The sequence below is a fragment of the Papio anubis genome, chromosome 9, assembly GCF_008728515.1.
Source record: "Papio anubis isolate 15944 chromosome 9, Panubis1.0, whole genome shotgun sequence".
Taxonomy (NCBI): Eukaryota; Metazoa; Chordata; class Mammalia; order Primates; family Cercopithecidae; genus Papio; species Papio anubis.
Window position 1 is genome coordinate 104557049 of NC_044984.1, and position 21432 is coordinate 104578480.

Consider the following 21432-nt stretch of genomic DNA (forward strand, 5'->3'; position numbering starts at 1 on the left):
GTGAAAAATTTCTGCTGACCTGCAGGTTTTACTCAATTCTCTTTTAATATTAAAGCTCTATCAAAAGTCTGACAATTGGCCGGGTGCTGTGGCTCATGCCTGTAATCTCAGTGCTTTGGGAAGCGAAGGTGGGCAGATCACCTGAGGTCAGGAGTTCAAGACCAGCCTGGCCAACATGAAACCCCATCTGTACTAAAAACACAAAAATTAGCCGGATGTGGTGTTGCACGCCTGTAATCCCAGCTACTCGGGAGGCTGAGGCAGGAGACTCGCTTGAACCCAGGAGGTGGAGGTTGCAGTGAGCCAAGATCACGCCACTGCACTCCAGCCTGGGTGACACAGTGAGACTCCATGTCAGAAAAAAAAAAAAAGAAAAGTCTGACAGTTGAGGCCAGGCATGATGACTCACACCTGTAATTCCAGCACCTTGAGAGGCCAAGGTGGGAGGATCACTTGAGTGCAAGAGTTCAAGACCAGCCTGGGCAACATAGAGAGACACCTCTCCCCCCAACCCCACCATTCTACAAAATATTTTAAAAATTTAGCTGGGCATGGTGGTGTGCACCTGTGGTCCCAGCTACTCAGGAGGCTGAGGTGAGACAATTGCTTGAGCCCCGGAGGTCGAGGCTGCAGTGAGCCATGATCACGCCACTGCACTCCAGACTGGGCAACAGAGCAAGACATTGTTTGAAAACAAAACAAAAAAACTGACAATTGATAAATGGTCATCAGCCAGTATCCCCACAGTGCCAGACCCCATGGCAATGCCAGCCTTCACTGTCTTCAACACGGGAACAGCCTTCACGGTAGGAAAGAGGGCCTGGGACCTGATTATCACGCAATGATAAATCCTCCACAGTGCAGAGCAGACAGGTACCTATAGGATAAAATTTAACAGCCATAAAAGAAGCCTTATCCATTTTGGAAACAGGAGAAAAACAGAGCTGAGTCTTTTGGAGAAGAAAGATAAAGTGAAATTTCATCTTTGATTTTTTCTGGGAAACATTGTAAACTAGTTAAAAGAGAGACTGCAGAGGGAAGGAAACAATGAGAATTTCAGCTTTTTCTCTGTTCTTTTACTTGTTTATTTTAAATATATATGTAACTATAAAGCAAAAAAACGGAAGTCAGTAGAGTTACATGTATCTACACTTGTATTTTTAGCTTTATATGAATAAACCTAAAAAAAAAAAAAAAAAAAAAAAAAAGCCGGCCAGGCGCCATGGCTCATGCCTGTAATCCCAGTAATTTGGGAGGTCGAAGCAGGTGGATCACTTGAGCTCAGGAGTTCGAGACCAGCCTGAGCAACATGAAGAAACCCCATCTCTACAAAAAATACAAAAATTAGCCGGACTTGGTGGCACATGCCTGTAATCCCAGCTACTCGGGAGGCTGAGGCAATTGCTTGAGCCTGAGGGGCAGAGGTTGCAGTGAGCAGAGATCATTCATGGGTGATAGAGCAAAACTCTGTCTCAAAAAATAAATAAAATAAATAAAATTTTTTTTTTTTTTTTTTTTTTTTGGAAACGGAGTCTTGCTTTTTTCCCCGGGCTGGGTTGCGTGGCGCAATCTCGGCTCACTGCAAGCTCTGCCTCCCGGGTTCACGCCATTCTCCTGCCTCAGCCTCCCGAGTAGCTGGGACTACAGGCGCCCGCCGCTGCGCCCAGCTAATTTTTTCTATTTTTAGTAGAGACGGGGTTTCACCATGGTCTCGATCTCCTGACCTTGTGATCCACCCGCCTCGGCCTCCCAAAGTGCTGGGATTACAGGCGTGAGCCACCACGCCCGGCAATAAATAAAATTTTTTTAAAAACCATAGTAGTGAGTAAAACAAAACAAGATGCCAAAGATGTACAAAATTGGTAAGGTTTGTGTAAACTATGAAAAATACCAAATAATACAGTTTGCAATTTTTGTTTTGTTTTGTTTTTGTTTGTTTTGAGACAGACTCTTGCTCTGTCGCCCAGGCTGGAATGCAGTGGCACCATCTCGGCTCACTGCAACCTCTGCCTCCCAGGTTCAAGCAATTCTCCTGTCTCAGCCTCCCGAGTAGCTGAGATTACATGCACGCGCCACCACACCCAGCTAATTTTTTATTTTTTTTGGTAGAGATAGTGTCTCACCATGTTGGCCAGGCTGGTCTCGAACTGCTGACCACATGTGATCCACCCACCTCGGCCTCCCAAAGTGCTGGAATTACAGGTGTGAGTCACTATGCCTAGCCCATTACTATTATATTGTTTATGGATATACATATCTACAGTAAAAATACAAGAATATGCATGAGAATGATAAACCCCAAGTTCAGGATAGAGATTACCACTGGGAAAGAAAGGTTGCGAATGAGTTTTAAGGAACATACAAGGAACTTCAGTTCTACCAATAATGTTTTATTTCTAAATGGTGCATAGATGGGGTATGTTTGTTGTTACAAGATTAAACCAAATGGTTTGTGTTTTAGGAGGGTTGGGCCTTAAGATCAGCCTAAGATAAAGGCGTGTGCAATGTCTCTCTACTAGTGCTGCCAGGCATGTGCGAGGCACATCACATGCACAGTCTCTCATGTACCTCACACGAAAACTACATGAGGTAGATTCAATTATCCACTCTTTATAATTGAGGAAATAGGGACACAGATTAAGTAGCTTACCTAAGAGCATACAGTATTACCTGGTGCCTTCAATTCTCTGAATTTGTCTCTCCATGTTTTCCAAAAGGTGATGTTTTGAAGACTGCGATAATATTGAATCATGTGACTGGAAAAACAGGGGAAATCACAAGTTAAAACACACCCCCTGTCTAACATGTGCAAAGCCCTCTCTGAGGGGTCTCATCAGCCTGGAGCCTGGTTCTAGTGCACTAAGCCCTTTCCTTTCCCTCCCCACTGGACTCCCTTTTAAATTGACATTTAATTGCCTGTAGTCAGATTTCCTCCAATCCCCGTGCCTCTGGGCCCCTGATCTTAGGGGACTCAGGGAGCTAGACCTACATTTTCTTGGATTTCCACTTCTTCCCATTAAATTATTATCCCTGGGTACAGTGAACTCCGTGTGCATGTGTTGCTTTATTTTGCCTTTAAAGCATACAGCTTTAATTGGGCAATCATAATGCCTTTCTCCCATTATCGTCAGCAGGGAAGTAAGTAATCAAGCTCCGCATCTTAAAACTTCGGTAAAATGAGGTCAGCAAGATGTGTGGTATTGACATGGCACCCAGCAAAGGAAAATGACTCTTGGTGGCTCACATTGTTGTGGGGCTTGTTTGCGTTGCTGTGCAGTTGTAATGGAAAATGAATAAAAATAAAAATCCCGGGGCCCTTTTTGGCCAGCACTTGGGAAGTTAATCCCACTGTCCTGGCAGAATTCCAGCTCAGGTCACTGCATTCTGCTGGTGGAAGACTCCTTGTGCAGCTTTCAGTGGAAGGGGAACTCTGCTTTGCCTCTTTTCTCAGCAACATGTGCCGCAAATTAAGCAGCTGTCCCTTCCCCACCCTGGACAGAGATGCATTTCAGTGACTCAGAATGATCCTCTCTCCCCTTGCCATGGCGGGAAGTAGGGACAGATCTGGGATCAGGAAATTAAACTGGTCCAAGAACCAGCTGAGGAGATATTTACTATAATGAAAATCTTTGTGTGTCTCTGAGTGCTTCTGCGCAGTCAGAGAATCACAGATTCCTAGCATTAAAAGGTTTTTCAGGAGTCATCTAGTTTCTTTCTAAAACCCCATGCATACATTCCCTCCATTTGTTTTATAACATTTTATTATACAAATTTAAAATGTTTCTATACCTGAAGTACTTAGAAGTTTTCTCTCCCCTCCTCAACTATATGGTTTTTTGTTTGTTTGTTTTTGTTTTTGTTTTTTTCCAAAATGGAGTCTTGCTCTGTCACCCAGGCTGGAGTGTAGTGCTGCAATCTCAGCTCACTGCAACCCTCACCTCCGGGGTTCAAATGATTCTCCTGCCTCAGCCTCCCGAGTAGCTGGGATTACGGGCATGTGCTACCATGCCCTGCTAATTTTTGTATTTTTAGTAGAGACGGGGTTTCGCCAAGTTGGCCAGGCTGGTCTCGAACTCCTGACCTCAAGTGATCCACCCTCTTTGACCTCCACACCTATATACTTTTGTTGCTTCTTTTCATTGTTTTACATACTTTTTAAAAAATGTTTAACACTCTTTCCAATATGAAATGTATTGCATTTCTTTTCTTTACTTTTTTCTTTTCTTTTTTTTTTTTTTTTGAGACAGAGTTTCACTCTTGTTGCCCAAGCTGTAGTGCAATGGTGCGATCTCAGCTCACTGCAACCTCTGCCTCCCGGGTTCAAGTGATTCTCCTGCCTCTGCAGGCACCTGCCACCATGCCTGCCCGGCTAGTTTTTTGTATTTTTAGTACAGACGGGGTTTCACCATGTTAGCCAGGCTGGTCTCAAATTCCTGACCTCAGGTGATCCACCCACCTTGGCCTCCCAAAGTTCTGGGATTACAGGTGTGAGCCACCGCGCCCGGCCAGATTGCATTTCATTGTGTTAGAAATAGATCCAAGCTAATTCTTCTCCATACAAATAATCTTCTATTCCCAAAGATGTTTATTGAATAGTGATTTCTAATTTGTGTCACTTAACCTCTCTGAGAATCAACTTTCAGTACCTGGAAAAATAGGAATCATAATGATACCCACCAGACAAACACTAAGACAACATATGAAAAGGTCCCAGCACATTGCATGCACAGCACATGCATGTCTACTAAATGATATCTTCCTTTTTGTCCCTTCCTTCTTTTTCTTTCTTTATTTATTTTTATTTTTTGAGACAGTCTTGCTCTGTCACCCAGGCAGTGCAGTGCAGCGATCTCAGCTCATTGCCACCTCCACCTCCTGGGCTCAAGCAATTCTCCTGCCTCAGCCCCCCAAGTAGCTGGGACTACAGGCGAGCGCCACCACGCTGGCTAATTTTTGTATTTTTAGTAGAGACAGGGTTTCACCATGTTGGCCACTCTCATCTCAAAATCTTGACCTCAAGTGATCCGCCCGCCTCAGCCTCCCAAAGTGCTGGGATTACAGGTGTAATTCACCGGATCCTGCCTCCTTCCTTCCTTTTTATCTGCATCAGCCTTTTTTTTTTTCTAGAACCCTTTTATGTACCAATGAAATCAAGCCTTGCTGGAATGGTCCAACGGTCGTCTACCCCTAATTTTATATAGGGAGGTAACTAAGAAGAACGGTGTGGGGAGGAGAGAAGGGTGAAGGCGCTTTCTGGAAAAGACCCATCCTAATGACACATGTACTGTGACTGCAGCCCCCTCTCCCCTCAGGTCAGAGAATCCTCTTAGAGGCTGTTCTGTGGTCTCAAAATGCTCCCCGCCCCCAAGTTGGCATGTCAGATGTTTGAGGGAAATCTGATTTCTGAGGACAGAGCTCTAGGTGTGGGTTGTTTTATTTTGGGGATGGGATGGGGGTAGGAGTTGGCCAAGGGTTTGCTGCATTCCAGGAAGAGGGAGGACTGCTCTCCTCCGATGAGTCATGAAAGAGAAACGTCTAATGTTTGCAAACGTCTCCAGCCAAGCCTCTGCTTTCTTGGACTCCACCCATCCCCCATCCATGCAGATTGAGCCCCCCATGAGAAGATTTAAATGTTAAGGTTGAAGGCCAAAGAGGCCATGGCTCTACCGGTTGAGATGGGAAGCAGCTAAGAGAATGGGAACGATTGTCCAGTACCTCTAGACTCCAGCTTGCAAGACACGGAACAGGACCTTACAATGGGTGTATATGTCTCCCAAATCAGGACATACTCTGGGTGGTGCAGGAGGATCAGGTGAAAGAACTGGATTTTCACAGGGGCCCTGCCATCTGCAGAGGGCTTCCAATCAACACGGCATCTGCAGAGGGCTGGGAGATCAGAGAAGCCATAGTTGGAGAAGGAGCAGAGGGGATTGCAGAAAAGAAGGCCAGAGCATAGGGAGTCAGGGGAGGTCTTGCAAATGACAGAAGCTGTGATCTGTTTCTTTCAGGGGAAGATGAAGGATGAGCGGACTTGAGAGGGATGGAGCTGGTGGGGGTGTGCTGGGAGCCCACGGCTGCCTCAGCCTCAGCCTTAGCCAGACTGCTGGAGCCAGATGGGGTTCATGATGCATCTTCCCAGATGGAACGGATCAGGCATGTCAGACAAGCTTCTCTTAGGATACATGGTGTCCTCCTCCCTCCCCCTATTCGAAATCAGGAGAGAATCACAAGGTAACTTGGGAGGGCAGCCAATCTCCTGGGATCTTTCGTGAACTATCAGGTAACTACAGCAGGATCACAATAGGAGACCTAAACATGCCTCCACCACCATCCCCCCCCGCCTTTTTTTTTCTATTGTGGGACATCAAGGGAGCAAGCTGGTCAGCTTGGGAACAAAGATCCTATTCTAGGAATTTGTCCACAGCAACCCTATCTGCTGCGTGCACTGTCCTTGGATTTCTGCCAGACTGAAACTCAACCTGCTTGGGGCTGCTACCACTACTGTGAGAGCAACACCCTGGCACCCGGCAGGGAAGGGAGAATCAGAGAACTCATCCTTTAAAATTAAAATTGCATTTAATCACTCTTCATTTTTCTACCAGGCTCAGGAGGCCAGGCCAACTCTGCATTTTAAGTGTTTCACCGTTCAAAATCTAAGCACCTTGGGGGGTGAGGAAGGAGGGCAGTGGAGGAGAACTTTTGAAATCTTTCCACAAAAATCAAAGAACAAACCAACTAGAGGGAAAAATAGCTGCTATATTTAAACTACATTATCCCATCAGGGAGCTATGGTTTTGAGAACCATTCCACAGTACTTTGTTTGGCACTGCTATATGGGTTTCTTTTCTTCCTTTTTTTTAAGATGGCAACATTTTTTTTCTTCAGAGTAGTAATTGCAAAGGAAGCAAAGGGCTTCACTAATTAATTTAGTAGATACTCACTAAGCATCTGCTATGTGCCTGGCACTACACTGGTCACTGGGGGCACAAAATAAATAAGGAAGGACTCAAGGTCCTCATTGCAAATAATTATCATGCATTTATTCAAGAAGTTTTGATTGCATGCCTTCTAAGTGCGTAGGATTCTGTTACAGGAAAGGGTCCCGATCCAGACCCCAAAAGAGTGTTCTTGGATCTTGCGCAAGAAAGAATTCAGGTCGAGTCCACAGAGTAAAGTGAAAGCAACTTTATTAGGAAAGTAAAGGAATAAAAGAATGGCTGCTCCATAGACAGAGCAGCCCCGAGGGCTGCTGGTTGCCCATTTTTATGGTTATTTCTTGATGATATGCTAAACAAGGGGTGGATTATTCGTGCCTCCCCTTTTTAGATCATATAGGGTAACTTCCTGATGCTGTCATGGCATTTGTAAACTGTCGTGGCGCTGGTGGGAGTGTAGCAGTGAAGACGACCAGAGGTCACTCTGATTGCCATCCTAGATTTGGTGGGTTTTGGCCACTTCTTTACTGCAACCTGTTTTATCAGCACGGTCTTTATGACCTGTACCTTGTGCCAATCTCCTATCTCATCCTGTGACCTAGAATGTCTTAGCCATCTGGGAATGCAGCCCAGTAGGTCTCAGCCTCATTTTACCCAGCTCCTATTCTAGATGGAATTGCGCTGGTTCACACACCTCTGACAATTTCTATTCTCCTGGAGTTTATAATCTGGTGGAAGAGGAGAGACAATAAACAAGGGACTCAGGGTGATTAAGTGCCATGAAGGAAGGAGTATTACTCATATGTGCATTTGCCCATTTGCTATTCCTTCTGCCCAAAATGCTGTTCTTCTTGGCTCTAAATTTGCAAGGGGCTCTGTATTATTCCTGGCTCACTTCTCAGAGGGAAGTGACCACCCTACTGGCCCTCCTCCTATCACTCTCAAATGTAAGTCCATGACCCAGTCAAGTGGAGATGTCAGATCAGCAGCTGAGCATATGCATCCAGACATACAAATGTGTAGTCAACAATATGTAGGTGGGCCAGGCGCGGTGGCTCATGCTTGTAATCCCAGAACTTTGGGAGGCCGAGGCAGGCGGATCATTTGAGTTCATGCGTTCAAGACCAGACTGGCCAACACATTGAAACCCCGTCTCTACCAAAAAATACAAAAATTAAACAGGCGTAGTGGTGCATGCCTGTAATCCCAGCTACTTGGGAGGCTAAGGCAGGAGAATAGCTTGCACATAGGAGGTGAGGTTGCAGTGAGCCAAGATCGCGCCCCTGCACTCTAGCCTGGGTGACAGAGTGAGACCCTGTCTCAAACAAACAAACCCATTATGTAGGTGAAGTTTAAAGCAGTGGGACTAAGGAAAGATTATAGGTAGGAAGACTGCCATGTCCTAAGCCCTGGGACACTCCAGGTTTAAAGTTGAGTGGAAGAGTCTGGACACAGTGGCTCACATCTATAATCCCAGCACTTTGGGAGGCGGAGGTGGGAAGATTGCTTAAGCCCAAGAGCTCAAGACCAGTCTGGGCAATATGGCAAGACTCCCCATCTCTACAAAAAATAAAAAAATTTGGCAGGGTATGGCGGCACATGCCTGTAGTCCCAGGTACTCAGGAGGCTGAGGTGGGAGGATTGCTTGAGCCCGAATGGTTGAGGTTGCAGTGAGCCATGATGGTGCCACTGTACTCTAGCCTGGGCAACAGAGCGAAACCCCATCTCAAAAGGAAAAATAATAAAGTTAAGTAGAAGAGGAGGCGGCACATGAAAAGGAGGTTGAAAACAACCAACCAGAGAAGGGGAAGGAAAACCCAGGTTACTATACTCAAGTTGAGTGATATAAAATGCTATTTGAGGCCAGGCACAGATAGCTCATGCCTGTAATCCCAGCACTTTGGGAGGCTGAGGTGGGCAAATCACTTGAGGTCAGAAGTTCAAGACCAGCCAGGCCAACATGGTGAAACTCAGTCTCTACTAAAAATACAAAAATTAGCCAGGCATGGTGGTATACGCCCGTAATCCCAGCTACTCAGGAGGCTGAGACAGGAGAATCACTTGAACTTGGGAGGTAGAGGTTGCAGTGAGCTGAGATTGTGCCACTGCACTACAGCCTGGGCAACAGAGCGAGACCTTGTCTAAAACAAATAAACAAAGTGCTGTTTGAGACTTCTGGGCTACTGATGATGGAAGTGTTGGAGAAGGCCGCTATCATGCAAGACTTCCAAGATGAGGTGGAATCTCAGCCTTCATCTTGAAGGGTGACAGATGTTCACCAGGCAGGTCCAAGCAGAAGGCACAGCCTGAGGAGAGGTCCCAAGGAAGGGATAATGAGTCATTGCGTCAAGAGCTTGGAATTGGAGGAGAGGTCTTGGTGGATGTATAGCAGATGACACTGCAAACTGCAATGGAAGAATGTAGGTCATCTCCAAACAGGGTTTTCAGTACTGTGCTAGTTACTCCCTTTTTTTTTTTTTTTTTTTTAGGGCAGAGTCCCACTCTCTCGCCCAGGCTGGAGTACAGTGGTGCAATCTCGGCTCACTGCAACCTCTGCCTTCCTGGTTCAAGCGATTCTCCTGACTCAGCCTCCCAAGAAGCTGTGATTATAGGCGCGCACCACCACACTCAACTAATTTTTGTATTTTTAGTAGGGATGGGATTTTGCCATGTTGACCAAGCTGGTTCTCAGCTCCTGGCCTCAAATGATCCGCCCACCTCAGCCTCCCAAAGTGCTGGGATTATGTGAGTGAGCCACCACACCCAGCCCTGTGCTCGTCACCTCTGCTTCCTTCAGACCAGTGAGGTCTTTGACTTTCCTCAGTGAACACTTGTTGTTTGGCAGATCTAACATTTGCAGCCCTTTCTTCTGGTAACAGCACCCAGATTTTCCTTTGAGGCTTCGTTTTCCAGCATGTGTGTCCTGAACTAGCAGCATCAACATCACCGGGGAACTCAGAAATGCAAATTCTGGGGTCCACCCCAGACCTACTGAATGAGCATTCTGGAGGCAGGTCCCAGCAAAAGGTGTTTTCAGAAGCCCTCCCGGTGATTCTGAGGCATGCGTGTGAAAACCACCCCTGTAGGGAACTACTTCTTCCCCCGTCTCAGTTCGTGCAATTCATATGGCACTGACCATAGTCTTTGCTTCCAGGGGTGTGCACAAATCCTAAAGAAAATCTTAGGCCTTTCTCTCCAGTTTAGTGCTCCGAAAACACTAAACCAGAGAATTGGAAAACGGAGATGCTGGAACCATGTCTGCCACCACCCGGAGAGAGGCTGCCTGAGAGTAAAAAGCAAAGGAAGAGCTGGGTGCGGTGGCTCATGCCTGTAATCCCAGCACTTTGGGAGGCTGAAATGGGCGGATCACCTGAGGTCAGGAGTTTGAGACCAGCCTGGACAACATGATGAAACCCCGTCTCTACTAAAAATACAAAAATTAGCCAGGCATGGTGATGCGTGCCTGTAATCCCAGCTGCTCAGGAGGCTGAAGCAGGAAAATCAGATGAACCTGGGAGGTGGAGGTTGCAGTAAGCCGAGATCATGCCACTGCACTCCAACCTGGGCGACAGAGCAAGACTCTGTCTTAAAAAAAAAAAAAAAAAAAAAAAAAAAAGCAGGCTGGGTGCAGTGGCTCATACCTGTAACACCAGCACTTTTGGAGGCCGAGGTGCGTGGATCACTTGAGGTCAGGAGTTCAAGACCAACCTGGCTAACATGGTGAAACCCCATTTCTACTAAAAATAAAAAAAATTAGCTGGGCGTAGGGGTGCACGCCTGTAATCCCAGCTACGTGGGACGCTGAGGCAGGAGAATCACTTGAACCCCGGAGGCGGAGGTTGCAGTGAGTTGAGATTGCGCCATTGCACTCCAGCTTGGGCAACAAGAGGGAAACCCAAATAAATAAATAAATAGGAAAGAGGCAGAGCTAAGAGGTGGAGAGAGATTCTCAGTGACTTTTTTTGAGCACTTGGATCAAGCTGTTCTAAATTTGGAGTCTATTCTCTATAAGTCCCTTTTTTTATAAGCATAAGATAGTGAGTTGGATTTTTAACACTTGGCCGTCTAAATAATGCTTATAATCGTGCACTGTACAGGGAAGGCAGATTCCAGAAACGACATGCTGTTAAGTTTGACAAATTCTCAGATATTGAAGTTATAGTTCATGGGCATGTAGAAAAAGTGGTGGTCACTAGGAGCTGGTGTATGTTCAGTAACATAAGCCACGTCACAGTGGATGCATTTCTGCACTTCTGTGAAAAGAACACTAGAGTGTGGATTTGGAGCCTGTTATGGACAATGTCTCTGAATCTTCCTCTCTTTTTTTTTTTTTTTTTGAGACAGAATCTCGCCCCGTCACCCAGGCTGGAGTGTAGTTGTGCAATCTCAGCTCACTACAACCTCTGCCTCCCGGATTCAAGCGATTCTCCTGCCCTAGCCTCCTGAGTAGCTGGGATTACAGGCGTGTGCCACCATGCCTGGCTAACTTTTGTATTTTTAGTAGAGATGGGGTTTCACGTATTGGTCAGGCTGGTCTCGAACTCTTGGCCTCATGATCTGCCCACCTTGGCCTCCCAAAGTGCTAGGATTATTGGCATAAGCCACTGCACCCAGTTTTTTGTTTTGTTTTGTTTTGTTTTTGAGACGGAGTCTCGCTCTGTTGCTCAGGTTGGAGTGCAGTGTCGCAATCTTGGCTCACTGCAACCTCCGCCTCCTGGGTTCAAGCCATTCTCCCTGCCTCAGCTTCTTGAGTAGCTGGGATTACAGGCACCTGCCACCATGCCTGCCTAATTTTTGTATTTTTAGTAAAGATGGGGTTTCACCATGTTGGCCAGGCTGGTTTTTGAACTCCTGACCTCAGGTGATCCACCTGCCTTGGCCTCCCAAAGTGCTGGGATTACAGGCATGAGCCATCACGCCCGGCCAGTCCTCTCATTAACTTATTATGGACAAAGTAGAGAAAGGTGGGTGGTAGACTAATGTCTGCCTAATCATCTTAAGTGACAATTTAAATACTGCAGGCAATTCTCATCATTCTACTCAACAAGTATGTGCCCCATAAGAGATGACAGATGTAACTTGGTTGAACAGCCTTAGTTCTCATCGGTGCCTCAGTGTAAGCATCTGACTGTGTCAGTTCCGATTTTGGTACATAAATGGGTGTTTTCATATAACATGACCCTTAGGTCAAGCTGACTACATCAGGCACTCAACCAAAAGAAAAATTATTTGTTCCAACACTGTGTAATAAAGTATTATAGAAGATAAGGAGACAGGGAGTGCCTTATAAGATTTTCACTTTACTGATTTTGGACACTGTAGTCAAGTTGATTTTTTATAATAGTTGAACAATTAAACACATTTAATTGGATATTTTCAATCTGGAATGAGTGTCTAGAAGTTCTACTGGATAGAGACATAGAAGACATGCTTATCAAATTTGTATGTAACCCAAAGCTGGGACATAGAGCTAAAGTACTTGAAAATGAAGAACTCAAAAGACCAGAACAGATGCTAAACATGGGTCTAGAGCATGAGAACATTCAAGTACACGCAGAGTTCAGTGCCTGGGTTAAAAACAATCAATAGTGCAAGTGCACAATGAGATTTACTGACCGTAGTTTATATAGAAAGGACTCTGTTTTGAGTTGACTGTCAGCACAAATCTACAGTGTGCAGGGGAAAAGATCCAGTGTAAAGGTGGGCATGACAACTCCTCTGCAAGACCATGCCCAGACTCTTTTTTTTTTTTTTTGATACAGAGTCTTGCTCTGTCGCCCAGGCTGGAGTGCAGTTGCTATCACAGGGGCATGCCACCACACCCAACTAATTTCTGTATTTTTAGCAGAGACAGGGCTTCACCATGTTGGCCAGGCTGGCCTCAAACTCCTGACCTCATGTGATCCACCCGCCTTGGCCCCCCAAAGTGTTGGGATTATAGGCGTGAGCCACCTCACCCGGCCCCATGCCCAGACTTTTGTACTCAGTACTGGGTACCTCTAGAACTGGATGACAAAGTTGCTGAGGGATTACAAACTCATGATCTAGGAAGAAGCTGGGAAGAGATTTTATTTTTTTTTTCCCTAGACAGAGTCTTGCTTTGTCACCCAGGCTGGAGTGCAGTGGCACGATCTCGGCTCACTGCAACCTCTGCCTCCCAGGTTCAAGTAATTCTTCTGCCTCAGCCTCCGGAGTAGCTGGGATTACAGGCGCATGCCATCATGCCTGGCTAATTTCTGTATTTTTTTTTTTTTTTTTTTTTTAGTAGAGATGGGGTTTCACCATGTTGGCCAGGCTTGTCTCGAGCTCCTGACCTTGTGATCCGCCCGCCTTGGCCTCCCAAAGTGCTGGGATTATAGGTGTGAGCTACCACGCCCAGCTGGGAAGAGACTTTTTAACACAGTAGATAGCTTTAAATACTCAAAGGGATCTCACACCAAAGAGGGATTAAACTCATTTGGAATGGTTCCAGAGAGCTAAACAAGATCCAATGTATAGATGAAGTTAGCCAATGGGAGGTGGATTCAGCCTAGAATGAGACTGCTTTAATGATTAGAGCTGTCCAAATACAGAACGGACTGCCTTTTGCAATCTCCACTGCTTTACAGCACTGGGAAGCTGGCTGGGGCCTCTTTTACAAGTCACTCATTTCCACTGTCCATTTCTGTCTAACTTGCTTTTTAAACCAGCTTGCCTTTTAGCAGCTAATGTCCTCCTTTATAATGCCTTTGAAGTTATTTGATCAAATAATCCATCTTTCTGAATCAGTTTCTGTTTTCTCTCCGTCCTCAATTGATTGAATGTGCCTGCAATTCTTGCTGAAAAATAGAGTATTTCTTTTTTTTTTTTTTTTTTTTTTTGAGACAGAGTCTCGCTCTGTCACCCAGGCTGGAGTGCAGTGGCTGGATCTCAGCTCACTGCAAGCTCCGCCTCCCAGGTTTACGCCATTCTCCGGCCTCAGCCTCCCGAGTAGCTGGGACTACAGGCGCCCGCCACCTCGCCCGGCTAGTTTTTTGTATTTCTTAATAGAGACGGGGTTTCACCGTGTTAGCCAGGATGGTCTCGATCTCCTGACCTCGTGATCCGCCCGTCTCGGCCTCCCAAAGTGCTGGGATTACAGGCTTGAGCCACCGCGCCTGGTCCTGAAAAATAGAGTATTTCTAAAACCTATTCTTACTTTTGAAAACCCTTGTTAACAAGAAGCAAGTATAACACGATGCATAAAATAAATTAAGCACAAGTTTATTTCTACATGAAAGAAACTAGATATTTCTGCCTTTGGGAGACTGCGTTTCTGATAAATTTTGGCAACCCATCAACAACAGCTTTCAGAGACACCAGCAGGTTGAGGAACCAAGAGCATAATTGTTATGATGATGTATAAGGGGGCCAATTCTGGGCTTAAAATCACAGTTTCAGCTTAAGGGAGTATTCCAGCCTCCAGTAAATAGAAAGCTTGCGGAGAACAGTCTAGGAGGGCAATGGCAGTGTGGTAACAGTACCAATGTGAACTTGAACCTTCCTCCTTTCTGAGAAACCTGTAATGCTGTTTAGCTGTTTTTGTCTGTTTGTTTTAAACTGACTGCACTTCACAGCCATTCTCATGAGGCAAGTAGTTCAGAGAGGCCCTCTAATTTATTTCACAAATTGGAAATCAATGAACTTGAGTTCACTGAAAATTTGCTGAGGCCCTCCTATGGGGGAGGCCCTTTGCAAGTCGCTTATGGGCTAGGGATGGTGGGACTCATTCATTCATTCAAACAGCAGGCATTTAATAAATAAGGAGCATAGACTGTTCTTTGTACTGAGGATGGACAAGATGGACAAGGCCCTGTTCTTATGGAGCTTCTGTCCTAGAGCTCCATGAGACACTAGGAGACAGGCAGTTAACAGCTAAACCAAAATACAACATCACAAGTAAGCACTCTGAAGAAAACTGACTGGGCACGGTGGCTCATGCCTGTAATCCCAGCACTTTGAGAGGCCGAGGCAGGTGGATTACCTGAGGTCGGGAGTTCGAGGCCAGCCTGGCCAACATAGTGAAACCCAGTCTCTACTAAAAATACAAAAATTAGGCAGGCATGGTGGTGTGCACCTGTATTCCCAGCTACTTAGGAGGTGGAGGCAGAAGAACTGCTTGAACCCAGGAGGCCGAGGTTGCAGTGAGCTGGGATTGCGCTGCTGTCCTCCGGCCTGGGTGACAGAGTCTCTGTCTCAAAGAAGAAAAAAAAGAAAACTGAAGAATGTGATGGAAGGTGAATTGCCGAGAGTAGCCACTTTTTTTTAATTTTTTTTTTTTTTTTTGAGACAGGGTCTCACTCTGTTGTTGCTCAGGCTGGAGTGCGGTGGTGTGATCACAGATCACTGGTCTTGACCTCCTGGGTTCAAGCGATCCTCCCTCTTTAGCCTCCTGAGTAACTGGGACTAAAGGCGCAGGCTACCACGCCCAGCTAATTTTTGTTTTATTTTTTATTTTTTTTAGTAGAGATGGAGTCTCCATATATTGCCCAGGCTGGTGTCAAACTCCTGAGCTCAAGGGATTCTCCTGCCTCAGCCTCCCAAAATGCTGGGATTACAGACGTGAGCCACTGTGCCTAGGTAGCCACTTTAGAGAGCAAAGACATCTCTGAGGAGGGGACATGTAAGCTGCGATTTGAAAAGAAAGAGAATGACACAAGTGAAGATCTGTGGGAAGAGCATTCCATACAAAGGCTGGGGTCAGGAACTCCTCCAGAAGCTCATAATTGCACCAGAGGTGCTTACAACCCCAAGCAGTGACAGTGGCACAGAATATTCAACATCAAATGCCTAAGCTAATTTCCAGACTGAGTAAGGTAAACCATCCTTCTCTTGCCTGCAGTCTTCTATCGGTCCTGAAAGAGAGAGAGGTAAGGGAGAAGAATTGGTAGGAAATGGTGCAGAGCTGGTCTCAGAGGGCAACAACAACCAGCCCTCCATGACCACACCCCCACCGTGCAGTCATGTGCCCCTCTTGAAGCGGCTTTGATCCTGTGACCTAACCAGTTTCCACCTGGCTTCTCTCAGTGCGTTGCCATACAGGAGAATTTTTGTTTGTTTCGTGTAGGGTTTTGTTGCTTCTTTTCCAAGTATCAATCAAAACTACATGCCAACCTCCACTCCTTGGAAATAATTAAATGACATGACGTGCCTCATTTTTTTCAGCTGCTGATGCACTGTAATTTGCACCTGTTGAAGGAATTTATCTTAAGTCCTGAAGCCTAGCCACTTGAGACAAGTGAGGTGATTTTTCTGCTCTGCTTTTGCTCATGTGAATGGTGTATTATTGCTAAACACAAAAGTGGACTAAATGCTTCATTCTGCAACCTACTCCCTGAAGAAAGTTGCTCTTCTTTGTGAAGCGAATATATTAATGTTTTGGTTCATGAATTCCATGCAATTTCCCATCCCCTTGTTAAGTAATGTAGCTAATTTATATTGGCAAAATTCCCTTTATCTCGCTGTGACCTGCGTTTCGTCCTTCCGAGCAGAGCAAATCATCTGTGGCTTAACAGCAGGCTTTGGATTCAAGTCCCCTTTTCTCCTGTCGAGGGAAGTGAGTCTATGAACCGGCCTTCATCTGAAAGCCACAGCGAAAAACCTCCTAGCCCAAGTCTAGCTGCTGTGTGGCAGCTCCAGCGGTGTGACCTGTGACTGCCCTGCAGACACCTATCAAGCGCTGCGTGAGCTATTAATAATAAAATCAACTCTTCTCCCCCCCCCCCCCGCGAGGGGGGTTCCCTCGTCAGGGCCCAGAACCCGCTGGGGTAGAATCGGGGCTGGCGTGCGAAGGAGCTGGCGGCAGGGGGTGTGGGATGCGGTGTTCCCGAGGAGACAGATGAAGGATTTGGGTTGTGTGGGAAGGGAACTGCGGAATTCCTCCCCTTGGTTCCTGAGGGGGGCTCCGAAGGAGACAGATTAGGATGCAGAGCACAGCCCGGGCGACCGAGGGCGAGGAGGCGAGCCAAGGACACCAGCCCGAGCGCGCCTCGAGGACGCCCCGCGTGGACCGCGCTCCAAGCTCCTCGGCCTCGCCTTCCAACCATCCGCCCACCGGCCCTAGAGCAGCGAGCGCACGGTGAGCGCCCCACCCTGCGTCCGCAGGTGGGTGGGCCAGAGAACCGCACGCAGCTAGGAGGGACCCCGGATTCCCCTCCGCCAACCCCGGGACCGCGGCGCGCGCGGCCTCGATCCGGGTTCCTAGGGGCGGCGCGCGGGAGGGGGCGGGGCCTGCGCGGCAGCGTGGGCGCCAAGCGCGCGGGAGGAGGGAGCCGGGGGGAGGGGGCGGGGCCGCGCCGCCCGCGCCGCGCTGGGCGCTCTCGGCCAATGAGCGGCGTCCACATGCCGCGGCGGCGGCGAGAGGGGAGGCAGCGGCCGATAAATGCTATTAGAGCAGCCGCCGCGGAGCCGTCCCCGACGCCACCTCCTTCTCCTTCGCCGCAGTTTCCTCCGCCGCTGTCGTGCGTGCGGAGCTGAGGGACCCGGTCGAGCGCGGCGCGCACCGCCCCGCCGGCTCGCCTCCCTTGCCGCGTTCCGCCCTCGGAGGTCGGCCGGGCGCCCCCTCCTCCGGCCCGGGCGGGGCCTCTGATCGCCTCAAGAGAACGGGGAGGGGGCTCAGGGGCCGCGGCCTGCGCTCCCCACGGGCGGCTGAGGGCGAGGGAGGCCCTCCCTTCTGCGAGGGGAGGGAGGGTCAGAAGTCCCCCACCCGCCCTGCGGAGCTCGGGGCCGCGCGAGGGGCGGTTGTCTGGGGGAGGGGGCGCGGGGTGATTCAGCGCCCGGCGAGGCGGAAGCGGCCGCAGGAGGAGGAGGGGAGCGCCCGTCCGCGCCTGGGCTCCCGGGGTGGCACGAGCCCGCGGCCGGAGTGCGAGGCGGAGGCGAGGAGGCCGCGGGGACGGGAGGCGAGGCCGGCCGGGCCTCCGAAGCCATGGAGAACGCGCACACAAAGACGGTGGAGGAGGTGCTGGGCCACTTCGGCGTCAACGAGAGTACGGGGCTGAGCCTGGAGCAGGTCAAGAAGCTCAAGGAGAGATGGGGCTCCAACGGTAGGTGCCGGGCGTTCGGCTACAGGGGCCCGGCGCGGCCCGGAGAGCCAGGGAAGATGGCTGACCGGGCTCCACCTCGTGGGCTTCGGCTCCGCGCCCGCCGACGGCTGCGGGCGGAGGGTCGGGCCGGCGCGGCGGCCCCGCAGGGGAGAAAGGGGCTGCGGGTCTCGCCTCGCCTCGCCTCCCTTGGACCTCCTCGCGTCTCGGGCCCTGGATCTTCTCGGCGCGCAAGGCTCGGAGGCTTCTCTCCAGCAGCAGCCGGCCCCGGTGGAGGGAGGGACGAGGCTCCTGCAGCTGGGTTGAGCCCGGCAAGACGTTTTCTCGTCCCCTGCAGATTTATGAGGCGTCGAGGTCGTTGGAAAGCCTCTGACCGTTCTTGTCCTACCCAGAGTTACACATCTGGCAGAAGTGATGACATCGCTGAAACCACTCCTCGGTTCAGGAGCCCTAAGTGATTTCACGCTTAGGGCTAGACCTCAGGCCATTGATTACAAAGAGTGCATGCTTTCTTGAGATATCTTTATAGTATACCTTCTGCTAAAAAAAAATTGGATATTCCTATAGCTAGGTCTGTGTTTTGAAGATACTGATGCTTAGCATTGTAGCAGTTCTTTTTAGAAAGACGGAGTGCTAAAATGTCTCTCTCTTTTTTTTTTAACCTCCCTCTTGACACATTGCCTGGCGAATTTCTACATTCTACAGAGTTACCGGCTGAAGAAGGTAATCTTAACATTTTTTTTTCCCTCTCTTGGTGTGCTGATGGTAAGATGACAGCTACAACACATGTGTTTGTTTCTTACAGGAAAAACCTTGCTAGAACTTGTGATTGAGCAGTTTGAAGACTTGCTAGTTAGGATTTTATTACTGGCAGCATGTATATCTTTTGTAAGTATGAAAAAATTTATTTTCTTTCCCCCAGAAAGATGAAAGTATTCCATAGATAAATCAGAAAACAAATGGTGTCCATTGGGTGAAAACATATTGGGAGTTACAAGCTGTGTCTCCATGTTTAAAAACAATCTGGGCATTTTAAAATTACGAACAAAACACTTGAAGCCATTGATATTCAGAAAATAGATGCCTGACATTTATAATGCAATTAGGAGTTGTCCCAGAGTGTGGCATGGTCTTACAAATTCTTGTGGTTTATCAGCTTTTAATATCAAAAAGTTCTTCACTGGGAAGCCTTTAATGTTTTGGGTTCTTCCATTGTTACCGTGTTGTAAGATCATACTAAGATGATGATGGACTCTTTGTAGTCTGTAAATAGAACTTACAAAAGGAATATTCCAGTTGCTTTCCCTTCCTGGTAATGGCAAGGTGACAGTTGTTCCTGACGGTGACAAGAATGATGACGGCTGTGATGGCACCCTTGTTGACCAAATTTGGTCACTGACCTTTAGGGTGGTATATTTATCTAAATTGGACCCCTGTCTTAAGTGATTCTTAGGTTGGAAGAACAAGGTTTAGTACAGTTGGTTTTAGATCTTAAAGGAAAAAAACCAGCATGGTGTTTTTTCTTGTTCTGTGTGTGCTTACCCACTTGAGTGCTATACGGTTGCTAAGAAACTAGTGAAATGCAAAGAACTACAGCAGAAAAAAGGTGTTGGGGTGGCAAGTATATTTCTAGGTTTTTAACTTTTTTTTAAATGTTCGGTATTAATTTTTTGTTGCATTTTTTTTCCTTGGGCAGTAGACTGCTTGGTAGTTTTCCTAAAAATAATCATGAATAGGACACAGATGTTCCTAATCCTAGTAGCATGAGATGCCTTTTATTCTTGAATTACAGTATTACAAAAACCACAATAAGTGAAATTCACCTGGTGTAGTACTTCTTTCTAGTTAAAACAAAATTGACAAAACTTCACGGTTTCGGTTTTGTACATACTTGTATATGCAGGTCCCAGGGATCAGCCTCAGTCTTTGTGACAACCATACCATAGAGGGCTATTTTGAGAACAAAATAAAGCAGTGGGCATTTATCTAGTTCAGATGAGGAAAAGATTAAATTTATACCCATCTTTTAAGTAGATAGTGGCAGCAGGAAATAAATTTTTGGAATAATTTTTATGTAAATCCTGCTGTGAGACTGTATTATGCCATATTAGCCAAGTGGTGTGTAGCCATTAATAATTCAGTCCCCAAGAACCTTTTCTGTGGTTTTCATTGATTAAAATGGGTACTTACATAGCAAACCATTCAGCATTGTGAGTCAATCACAGTGTACCTCTGACATAATCTGTTTCTCCTTGATTAAAAAATGTTCCCCCAGAAAATGGCTGCTGTTTTACCAATTAAGGGAAATGAGTAGAGCTGTTTGATTAACTGTAGTTTATCAATACATTGTCATGGGGCAAAATAAATGATACATTTGGAGGTAGTGTAAGATTTGTATTTAACTGGGTACATAATTCTGAAATAGCGCTGGCAGTTAAATAATGGGATCCGATAAGGTCATTGGGAACTTCTTAGAAGTTAATCAGCTGACACATACGAGCCAGAAGCAAAATACAGTTTTATTGAATTCTGTGTGTTACAAGTTGAAGCAGTATAGGAAACCACGCTACTGGTGTTACTATTGAGGTTGCATTGGGTCTCTCTTTTGAGTGGCCAGTTTGATTTTATATTAGCATTTTAAATTAATGATGTGTGTGGGTTTTGTTTGTTTTTTACTTTGAAGTAATTAGAGGCTTTTAGTTTGTAGGCATTTCAAGCAGGTTTTTAAATAAATGCTTTAATTTTTTTAATAAGGTAGGACCTTGGCTTTTTGGAGCATTATAGAGCTATGTTTTGGAGTTGAAATTTGAGTTCCTTTTTGGTAACTCTGGAGTTACTGCTCAGGAAATGAACTATGTTACGTTTTTATTTTATGAGTTGGTAAATAGCAAAAGAATAAGTGTTTCGGGAGTACTTCTATAGAATTAATTTGCTTTGGTTTGTTTGATCAAGGAATTGCACATATAAGACCTGTTGTGTTGATTTTCTTCATGTGGGGTTGGGTAGTGCCGCTACATTGTCTTTAGTGTTTCATTCCTCCAGTCTATCTTTTAAAAGAAAGAGCCCTGACTCTTTTTTATATCAGTTTGTTTATTCCTATTGATGTAACAGAAAAAACATGGTAGACTATTCAGGTTTTTTTGGAGAAGTGACTAGGGATTCTTATATACATCATGCATCATCAAGTCATGCTCATATTAAAAAGAATATTGGTGATTTATTTCAAATGTCTAAGTAGTAAATTGTTAACTATAGTAATATTTTGCTGTGGCATAAAATAGGAAGCTGCATTAATGTTTTATGCTTGTGACCTGTAGGGATCTAGTTTAATTTGTAATATTGGCCAAAGTGTTTTTTTGAAACGGTCACTTGGATTGAAAGAAGTAAGCTTCATCTCCCAGTGCATAGGAACATTAGAAATTGCTTAATTTGACATTCAA

The 21432-nt window shown here is 46.6% G+C and overlaps 2 protein-coding genes across 4 annotated transcripts in view; both read left to right on the forward strand.

Moving 5' to 3' along the window:
* Positions 1-16537, forward strand: part of IFT81 (intraflagellar transport 81) — a 155249-nt gene extending 138712 nt beyond the window's left edge. Inside the window, exons 21-22 of one of the 3 annotated variants that reach the window (XR_004176199.1) lie at positions 16119-16196; positions 16445-16537. Coding sequence is in view for 2 of the 3 variants with exons in the window: in XM_021922910.2 (XP_021778602.1) it covers positions 6009-6035 (27 nt within the window). In the remaining variant the exon portion in view is untranslated. Of the gene's footprint in view, positions 1-6008; positions 6264-16118; positions 16197-16444 lie in introns of those variants that run through there. The other 2 variants (XM_021922908.2, XM_021922910.2) reach the window with 2 other exon arrangements.
* A 1340-nt stretch (positions 16538-17877) lies between these two features.
* Positions 17878-21432, forward strand: part of ATP2A2 (ATPase sarcoplasmic/endoplasmic reticulum Ca2+ transporting 2) — a 70424-nt gene continuing 66869 nt past the window's right edge. Inside the window, 3 exon segments of the mRNA XM_009181707.3 lie at positions 17878-17995; positions 18698-18715; positions 18798-18880. Of these exon segments, the coding sequence (XP_009179971.3) occupies positions 17878-17995; positions 18698-18715; positions 18798-18880 (219 nt within the window).